Source organism: Salvelinus fontinalis, chromosome 10, assembly GCF_029448725.1.
Source record: "Salvelinus fontinalis isolate EN_2023a chromosome 10, ASM2944872v1, whole genome shotgun sequence".
Lineage (NCBI taxonomy): Eukaryota > Metazoa > Chordata > Actinopteri > Salmoniformes > Salmonidae > Salvelinus > Salvelinus fontinalis.
Window position 1 is genome coordinate 7,700,679 of NC_074674.1, and position 10,756 is coordinate 7,711,434.

Consider the following 10,756-nt stretch of genomic DNA (forward strand, 5'->3'; position numbering starts at 1 on the left):
AGCCAGTTCCCCTCTCTCCACTGGGATTCTCTGTCTCAAACCCTATTACAGGGGCTGAGTCACTGGGTTACTGGTGCTCTTCCATGCCGTCCCTAGGAGGGGTGCGTCACTTGAGTGGATTGAGTCACTGACGTGATCTTCCTGTCCGGGTTGGCACCCCCCCTTGGGTTGTGCCGTGGAGGAGATCTTCTTGGGCTATACTCGGGCCTTGTCTCAGGATGGTAAGTTGGTGGTTGAAGATATCCCTCTAGTGGTGTGGGAGCTGGGCTTTGGCAAAGTGGGTGGGGTTATATCCTGCCTGTTTGGCACTGTCCGGAGGTATCGTCGGACGGGGCCACAGTGTCTCCTGACCCCTCCTGTCTCAGCCTCCAGTTTTATGCTGCAGTAGTTTATGTGTCGGGGGGCTAGGGTCAGTATGTTATATCTGGATTATTTCTCCTGTCTTATCTGGTGTCCTGTGTGAATTTAAGTATGCTCTCTCTAATTGTCTCTTTCTTTCTTTCTCTCTCTCGGAGGACCTGAGCCCTAGGACCATGCCTCAGGATTACCTGGCTTGATGACTCTTTGCTCTCCCCAGTCAACCTGGCCGTGCTGCTGCTCCAGTTTCAACTGTTCTGCCTGCGGCTATGGAACCCTGACCTGTTCACCGGACATGCTACTTGTCCCAGACCTGCTGTTTTCAACTCATTAGAGACAGCAGGAGCGGTACAGATACTCTGAATGATCGGCTATGAAAATCCAACTGACCAAATTTACTCCTGAGGTGCTGACCTGTTGCACCCTCGACAACTACTGTGATTAGTATTATTTGACCCTGCTGGTCATCTATGAACATTTGAACATCTTGGCCATATTCTGTTTTAATCTCCACCAGGCACAGCCAGAAGAGGACTGGCCACCCCTCATAGCCTGGTTCCTCTCTAGGTTTCTTCCTAGGTTCCTGCCTTTCTAGGGAGTTTTTCCTAGCCACTGTGCTTCTACACCTGCATTGCTTGCTGTTTGGGGTTTTAGGCTGGGTTTCTGTAAAGCACTTTGTGACATCAGCCGATGTAAGAAGGGCTTTATAAATACATTTGATTGATTGAATACAGTGGTGATCATGGCTCTGGCAGGTTCCAGAACGTGTTCACAATACCCCATGGAGTTGTACAACTTACGCCAGAATTCCTGGAAATATAATTGGGCCAATGGCCAGATAACAAGTATCCCATTTCAGGCTCAATGTATAGACAATTTGTACCAATGAGAGCTTGCCATGTAGCTATCAGTCCCGGACTGAAATTCATCCCATGTCTCTGACCCATTAATCATTAATTCCCTATTACAGAAAAACGTATATTTTCATTGATCGTGAATTCGCTCTTGACTTTTAGTCCTCTGTGTTGTGTATTATCTTAAAATATTCTTGCAGTGCCCATCAAAATGCTGTCTCCCTGACTATGTCTCGCTCAGCAGATTTGTTCACTCTGAAGTTCGTTGCTGAGGTCTTCTGTAAGATTGGAGAGCTGATCCACTCAGAAGACCTCTATAATGTATATCTCTATATGTGGGGCAGGATGTGTTTGCGACCCAAATGGGTGAAAAACTCTACTCAGTTTTTCAGATAATCATAAAAAAGCATTGTGTAACAATATAGAATGTGGAGATTCAACCTGGAATAAACCAATATATACCAAATTGGGATAATTATAATGTAATAACTATCCAAAAATGTTGTAGGGATGAGATGAAATGAAGGCTTCCCAATCTGAGTTTGGGCTAAAGACATGATACAATATGTTTTAGTCTTCTCCTCCCAGTCTAAAATAACTGATTATTTGAACAATGTGTCATAAACTCCTCTTTGACCTGTTAAAGACAAGGTGGAACAATAACTATGTTCACACATATCTGGTCCTTTCCGACTGTTAAACATTGAACAGAAACAATAGAGGTTGTTTTATCATAGAATTACATCTAGAATCACAATTATATTATCTACATTTTTTTCATTAAAAGAAAGTACAGCCTCTCTGTTAAAGCAGTAGCAGCAGCAGCTGCACCAGACTATGATCCCACCACAATATGACATAAACTCCTCTATGACCTGTTGAAGACAGAGTTGTTAGCGGGAGGTTGACTGAACGTCGTTGAGTCTGGCTGGTTCCTCTTGAAGATGGAGCAGCAGAGTATGGTCCCTCCTATCAGGAGCATGCAGGCGGACCAGCTACAGACTTCAGCTAAAATAACCAGTTTGAATACGATAAACTTGGCGAAATTATCGATTTGCCGTTGGACATCCGTTATCAAGTAATGGACAACCACAATTTCAGTGGTGAACTGCAGGATACCGGCCAGGATGAAGAATATTCCAACAACAAACCTGGCCTTGACCCTGATCCTGTTACTCTTGATACAGTTACAGCACCTGGTCCCAAAGATGGACCCCATCACTCCTAGAGCTCCCAGGGTGGAGGAGATGGACGTGATCGTCATCAGAACCTTCCACATGCCCCAATAAGGGGGCGCAGGATAATACAATATAGAGATACAACAAGACACTAGGGAGGATATCCATCCAAAGATTCCCATCGTCCATCCAAAGACTCCCACAGTGATGCACAGTAAGACCCCTCCAATCAGGAGCAGGGCAGCCGCCACCCAGCCGAAGTACAGCGAGGCCCCCAGCTCAGGCTTCCCTTTGATCCGCATTGAGGAGTCGCTGATAATTGATCTGGCTAGCAAGGAAACAGGGATGATGATGAGAATTCCGGCCAGGATGAAAAGTATTCCAGCGATAATTATCAACTTGGCCTGAGATGTTTTTTCTTTGATGCAGTTGGTGCACTTGGCTCCGACCATGGAGAACATGACCCCCAGAACCCCCAGTATCATGGCAGTGGGGATCATGGCTCTGGCAGGCTGCAGAACGTATTCCCAATACAACATGGAGTTGTACACTTCACACTGTGTTTGTCCCGTGCCTTGGGTCACACAGCTCATCCACAGGCCGTACAAGATCACCTCTGTGTTGGCTGAGTTATCTGCTATGAAGGTTGTCACTATCCAGGTGGGGAGAGCACAGATCACAATGGTCAGTATTAATCCTATGACTCCCAGGGCGATGCCCACAACCTCCACCATTTCCACGATATCCATTATATCCATTATATCCATTAAATCCATTATATCCATTGTATCCATGGCCATCAAAATGCTGTCTCCCTGACTGCGTCTCTCTCAGCAGATTGTTTTACTCTGAAGTTCGTTGCTGATGTCTTCTGTAAGAATGGAGAGCTGATCCACTCAGAAGACCTGTATAACTCCTCGATGCTATGATGTCACTTAAATATGTTGTCATGGAAACGTATCCTACTAATATCCTACTAATACGGATGTGTGGTATGTGGTTGTGACCCAAATGGGTGAAAAACTCTACTCAGTTTCAAACTCTCAAGTTTATCAAAAAGTTATAAAACAGCATTGTGTAACAATGTGGAATGTTGAGATCCAACCTAGAATAAACCATTAATTACCAAATAGGGATAATTATAATGTAATACCTATTCAATAAAAAATGTATTAACGCCTCCCAATCTGAGTTTGGCCAAAGATGTTTTAGTCTTCCCTCAACCCAATCCTAACAGTAAACGTGAGAGGGAAGAATGAAAAACTGACCCAAGATCAGCAACTTGTGTTAACTTCACCTTACACCCAAAGGCCTGTTCTGAAGTGAAATGATAAAGGGATTGGGCACTTCGTTTTTTAACCACATCCTGTATCACTGTTTAAACACACAGAGTATATCAACACAGTGCCCATGGAATTCGGAGAGATGTGCCAGTTGATCTCATACATAAAAACCAAGCATAGCCACAACTCCCCTCAATGAAGGATTTAAAAAAAAATACAGTTTCACAGACTGCAGATAGGGTAGTAACAGACAGGGAAGTAACAGACAGAGGAGTAACAGACAGGGGAGTACCAGACAGGGGAGTAGCAGACAGAGGAGTAACAGACATGGGAGTAACAGACATGGGAGTAACAGACAGGAGAGTACCAGACAGAGGAGTAACAGACATGGGAGTAACAGACAGGAGAGTACCAGACAGGGAAGTAACAGACAGAGGAGTAACAGACAGGAGAGTAACAGACAGAGAAGTAACAGACAGAGGAGTAACAGACAGGGGAGTACCAGACAGGGGAGTACCAGACAGAGGAGTAACAGACAGGGGAGTAACAGACAGGAGAGTACCAGACAGGGAAGTAACAGACAGAGGAGTAACAGACAGGAGAGTAACAGACAGAGAAGTAACAGACAGAGGAGTAACAGACAGGGGAGTACCAGACAGGGGAGTACCAGACAGAGGAGTAACAGACAGGGGAGTAACAGACAGGGGAGTACCATACAGGAGAGTAACAGACATGGGAGTAACAGACATGGGAGTAACAGACAGGGAAGTAACAGACAGAGGAGTAATAGACAGAGGAGTAACAGACAGGAGAGTAACAGACAGGGGAGTACCATACAGGAGAGCAACAGACAGAGGAGTAACAGACAGGGGAGTACCATACAGGAGAGCAACAGACAGAGGAGTAACAGACAGGAGAGTAACAGACAGGGGAGTTACAGACAAGGGAGTTACAGACAGGGGAGTACCAGACAGGGGGGTTACAGACAGGGGAGTTACAGACAGGGGAGTAACAGACAGGGGAGTAACAGACAGGGGAGTTACAGACAGGGGAGTAACAGACAGAGAAGTAACAGACAGAGGAGTAACAGACAGGGGAGTACCAGACAGGGGAGTTACAGTCAGGGGAGTACCAGACAGGGGAGTAACAGACAGGGGAGTTACAGACAGTGGAGTAACAGACAGGGGAGTAACAGACAGGGGAGTTACAGACAGGGGAGTAACAGACAGGGGAGTAACAGACAGGGGAGTAACAGACAGGGGAGTAACAGACAGGGGAGTTACAGACAGGGGAGTACCAGACAGGGGAGTTACAGACAGGGGAGTTACAGACAGGGGATTAACAGACAGGGGAGTAACAGACAGGAGAGTAACAGACAGGGGAGTCACAGACAGGGGAGTAACAGACAGGGGAGTAACAGACAGGAGAGTAACAGACAGGGGTGTACCAGACAGGGGAGTCACAGACATGTGAGTTCTAGGGATGACCATTTTACTGATGAACCAAACTGAACCCAAAGGCACACAGCGTCTATGTGGTCACATGATCACCATGATACCTGCACATCGACTCAGTACTGGTGCCCTGTGTATATAGCCAAGTTACTCACTGTGTATTTCATCTTTGTGTTATTATTTTTCTTCTATTTAAACTAAAAATATCTCTGCATTGTTGGGAATGGCCAGTAAGTAAGCATTTCACTGTTAGTCTACACCTGTTGTTTTTGAAGAATATGACAAATAACTTTGTATTTGATTCGATTGAGCTGGATGACACACCCGGTATTTAAATTCCAAATGGCACCCTATTCCCTACATAGTGCACTCCATCCAGAGCCTTGGTCACAAGTATTGCACTATATAGGGAATAGGGTAGCATTTGGAACACAGGCACAGCATCTGTCTTCTCTTTACTATCTGTCTGCATTCCAGGCTTGTTGTTAAACAGGTTCCACACACATCATATTTATACAGTCCAGAGATGAGGAAAGAACTGTTCACTGTTTGTCACGTTCCTGACCGGTTTTCTGTTATTTTGTATGTGTTTGACGGTCAGGGCGTGAGTTTGGGTGGGTAGTCTATGTTGTGTGTTTCTGTGTTTGTTAAGGGTGACCTGATATGGCTCTCAATTAGAGGCAGGTGGTTTTCATTTCCTCTGATTGAGAGCCATATTAAGGTAGGTGTTTTCACACTGTTTGTTTGTGGGTGGTTGTCTCCTGTGTCAGTGTCTGTATGTTACGCCACACAGGACTGTTTCGGTATTCGTTCGTTCGTTCGTTTTGTATGTAGTCTGTTTCCTGTTCATGCGTTCTTCACGTTATATGTAAGTTCGTGTCCAGGTCTGTTGACTGCTTTTGTTATTTTGTAAATTCTCAAGTGTTTCGTGTTCGTCTATTATTTAAATAAATTCATTATGACTGCATACCTCGATGCGTATTGGTCCGACCCATGCTTCTCCTCTTCAGACGAAGAGGAGGAGAGCAGCCGTTACACTGTTGTTATAAAGGGTTAACAGAAGTGTCTTACATGTCAGCAGTCATGGACATATAGTAGCTTTGTTATATGTTCTTAAACTACAAATATCAATGTTTTTAAAAACACTGAGTCATGTTGCTCAATTTTAAACGCTAACTTCATTGAAGTACGAATGCAGCAGATTTAAAACATAACATCAATTCTATTGGAATATGGTTTTAATGTAATTGAGTATAGAGCGCTGCATGTCACCAGTGAAGAAGAAGAGGGAGGTACGGCACCTGTCTACACCTGAACCAGTCTGACCTGTTCCTTGGACTACAGGTGTAGTCATTTACTACCAGACACCTGACCGACTGGTGAACGAAACCACTGCAGAGGTTGGTTTAAAGATATTAGGTCAGAGAGAGAGAGGGAGTGAGAGTAAGGGAGGAATAGAGACTGAGGGAGAGGAAGAAAGAGAGAGAGAGACGTAGACACTGAGGGAGAGAGACTGAGGGAGAGGTAGAGACTGAGGGAGAGGTAGAGAGAGAGAGAGAGAGAGAGAGAGACGTCGAATGCTGAGGGAGAGAGAGAGAGACGTAGACACTGAGGGAGAGATACTGAGGGAGAGGTAGAGACTGAGGGAGAGGTAGAGAGAGAGAGAGAGAGAGAGAGACGTCGAATGCTGAGGGAGAGAGAGAGAGAAGTAGAGACTTCTTCAGACACCCACATACAGGTCGAACGATCCCTGTGAGGGGTATCATCTCATGCAAGACCAAGGGAGTAATCTATCTCATCACCTGTTCATGTGGAAAAGCCTACAAAGGGAGGCTTACTGGATATCCTATCTGAAAACATTGACCCCTAGTGGTCTGAATATTGACTTTGATCTCAGACCCTTCTTATGAGTAGTCTTTCTCTGTCTTATATATTTAAAAATTATTTTTTACAGCTTATTAGCGTACACCTAAAATGTTCCCCCTGTTGATGATGCTCATTATATATTACGTTTGAACCAATATTACAAAAATTAAATATACGAAATTATGTGAAATTGAATGAAACAATAATGTATGTTGATGCTAATATGATGTACAATATTCCATTATTTTTCTATATGATAACAATAGCATAATATATTTAATATGCCATATACATATATATTTTTTTAAAGTTTCGCTAATACATTTTTATTAACTTAATCATTATGACACACCCCTAACCACTGTCATTGGTTACACTAATTGCACTGTGTGTCTACATAACCTGGTTCAAGTATTTATGACCCTGAGGAAGGCACAGTGATGCCGAAACGTTGGTAAATACCCATTAAATAGCTGGGAGATACATGGAGCCACTTTCTTTATTTTGATAGTTCATGGTTCCAGAAGAGTGACATCATTCAGCGTTGGATTGGCTTTTTCTTCAATGTGTTTGTGTCTCTATACATCTCACAAGACCGTTGAGAATAAAGACATTGTTAACGTCCCAAATACCACCAAATTCCCTACATACAGTGGTTCCTCCTTTAAAGGCTGCGAGCTTACACCGCGGGACTTAAATGTACATAGCGTCACGGCTTCATTGCTCCAGACCACCACGAGGGGGAGACAGAGCACTCAATATGCATTTGGGTCCCAAGGTTTTATATGACCAATCATATCGAGTGGTTCCAATGACGAATTTGACACGGCCCACCCGTCCCTGGTGACTACAGCAAAGATGGCTGACAAAACCTTACGGGGAAGCAAATGTATGCAGTTATAATGTCATAACGAGTCAAGCAATACATGTACAATTGAGAGAAAAATGTTAGTTAATATAGAGAAAAACAATTGTGCATATTGTTTTGTTATGAAGTTAATTTACGAAAATCGCTATTTAGCATTTTTCCCCCAGCCATATCCAATACCAGGTGTCTCAAACTCATTCATTATAGCAAGCAGGGAGCAGGTTTTGACCCTCAACATTCTAGCCCGAAGTCCAGCACGCTATCGACTGTGCCCAAATGTATTCATTGGGGTTGGGGCCGATTGTGGCTAAAAACACTTTATCAATTGGAATCTTTATCGTGGAAAGGTGGAAAAGTATTATTATTAGTTTTTCACAAGCATAGCAGGATGGGCTATTAGCTGAACAATGGACTACTCAACCTTTACTAAAGAATTGTCTAATAGCCAAGCTACTTGAGCTAGGTGTGAACCCCCGCTACCCCTCAACTTGCAACAAATAATTTTCTGGTCTTTCTAGAAAAAGCAGTAGAGATGCACAATAGGTTTCTAAGAGGCTATTCTCCACAGTGTGTGGATGAAGCTCTTAATTTGGCATTGGGGAAACACGCTAAAAAAAAGACCGACTAGAGCTAAAGAACACTCTGTAATATTCACAACCACATATACTTTGAACTCGCAAAAAGTGGGAGATGCAATATAAAACACCGGCATGTTTTATTTACCCAATAAATTGGTCCATGCCAACTGCCAGCCACAAAAGAAAATCAGCCAGGCTCTTTTACGCCCTCTTCCAAATGGTAGGTATAAATAAATGCAGAGGTTGCGCACAATATGGTGTGTGTGAATATTTATGCCACCCACATACAGGAAAACGGTTCCAAATAAATGACATTATTACGTGCTCCAACACCGAAGTTATCGACATTATTATTATTATAGTTATTATTATTATTATTATTATTATTCCGTGGCCTCCAACTGCTCTTAAACGCTAGTAAAACTAAATGTATGCTCTTCAACCAGCCTGCACCTGCCCACCCAAACTCACGCCCTGACCAACCAAAATAGAGACATAAAAAAGATCTCCAAGGTCAGGGCGTGACACCTACCTCATTTGCACACAGTGTATATAGACTTGTTTTTCTACTGTATTATTGACTGTATGCTTGTTTATTCCATGTGTAACTCTGTGTTGTTTGTGTCACACTGCTTTGCTTTATCTTGGCCAGGTCGCAGTTGTAAATGAGAACTTGTTCTCAACTAGCCTACCTGGTTAAATAAAGGTGAAATAAATAAATACAAAATACAAAAAATGGGATGAATTATTATTATTAGTTATTTAAGTGGAGATTATTTGAATCAGAGATTGATTGTTTAACCCTGTTAAGTTGTTCAAATAAAAAACGTATCTGACAGCAAATTATTGGTTGTTGCTGTGCATTTCCTGTTTATGTTCAGCACGTTAACCACAAGCCTACAGTCAGTGACTGGGACCTTCTGATTGAAACCTATATTACAGTGTAGAATTGTTTCAAGCCATGTCCATGAAACTGTTATCATTGGTTTATTTAGTCTATTATATAGTTCATTTCAGTCCATGAATCCAACCTTTCAATTATTTATTTCAAACTTAAATGTTTTTCAGCAATTCAGCATTACAATCACTAACTGCCCCACATCTGAATGAATAGATTATTTCTCTGGCAGAAGTTAGCAATATGGTAATAATGCACAATATCCCCTAATACTTTTTGAAGACTATGAAACTTAATTCAGTTCTGTGCATTTATATTGAGAAACACTGGGCTGTGGTAACATAAGATTGTATAAGATACTAGTGATGGAATTTAAGTGAGCCAGTGTGCAGAGTGACTGCCGTCATCGGAGCCAACACAATCACCTGGCATGTAACCTGGGAACGGTTATAGAGAAACTGTGTGGTCCAGATCACGGGCCTGATGCAGTGTAAGGTCTTCGACTCCATGCTGGCCTTAACCCAGGACCTGTAGCCTGTCAGAGCCATGGCCATCATCGCCATTATCTTCTGGGTTCTGGGAGTCTCCATCATCAGGGCCAAGTGCACCAACTACATCAATAACAAAAAGTCCAAGGCCAAATTGATGATCTCCAGAATGTTCTTCATCCTGGCTGTAATCCTGGTGCTCGTTGCTGTCTCCTGGATGGCCAGCACCATTTGGGGGTGTTGGGGGTCTCGCTCTATATTGGCTGAGCGGCAGCAGCCCTGCTCCTGGTTATGGGGGTCATACTGCTCCCGCTCCTGCCCCCCTAGTGAGATTGAAGTCATGTTTCTGGGAGCCTTTGGATGGATAGTGTCCCTAGTGCCCTGTGTAGTCTATATAGTAGTTTATGTTGGACCCCCCCCATACCCCCTCCATTGCTCGAGTTGTTATGGTGTATGGGGTGCTTTGCTGGTGACACTGTCTGTGAATTTATTTAGAATTCAAGGCACACTTAACCTGCATGGCTTCCACAGCATTCTGCAGCGATATACGCCATCCCATCTGGTTTGCGCTTAGTGGGACTATCATATGTTTTTGAACAGGACAATGACCCAACACACCTCCAGGCTGTGTAAGGGCTATTTTACCAAGAAGGAGAGTGATGGAGTGCTGCTTCAGATTACCTGGCCTCCAGAGAATGAAGGAAAAGCAGCCAACAAGTGCTCAGCATATGTGGTAACTCCTTCATGACTGGTGGAAAAGCATTCCATGTGAAGTTGGTTGAGAGAATGCCAAGAGCTGTCATCAAGACAAAGGGCGGCTATTTGAAGAATCTCAAATATAAAATATACTTTGATTGTTTAACACTTTTTTTGGTTACTACATGATTCCATGTGTTATTTCATACTTTTGATGTTTTCACTATTAATCTAGA

The 10,756-nt window shown here is 43.3% G+C and overlaps 1 protein-coding gene across 1 annotated transcript; it reads right to left on the bottom strand.

The window, feature by feature from the left end:
* Positions 1-2,079: 2,079 nt before the first annotated feature.
* On the bottom strand, positions 2,080-3,147 carry LOC129863169 (claudin-4-like). The gene has a single exon (XM_055935094.1). It carries the CDS (start codon positions 3,145-3,147, stop codon positions 2,080-2,082), a length of 1,068 nt encoding a protein of 355 aa, XP_055791069.1.
* Positions 3,148-10,756: the final 7,609 nt, after the last annotated feature.

Bases quoted from the DNA above. Each gene is read 5' to 3' on its own strand.
- LOC129863169 (XM_055935094.1), bottom strand. From the start codon at position 3,147: ATGGATATAATGGATATCGTGGAAATGGTGGAGGTTGTGGGCATCGCC.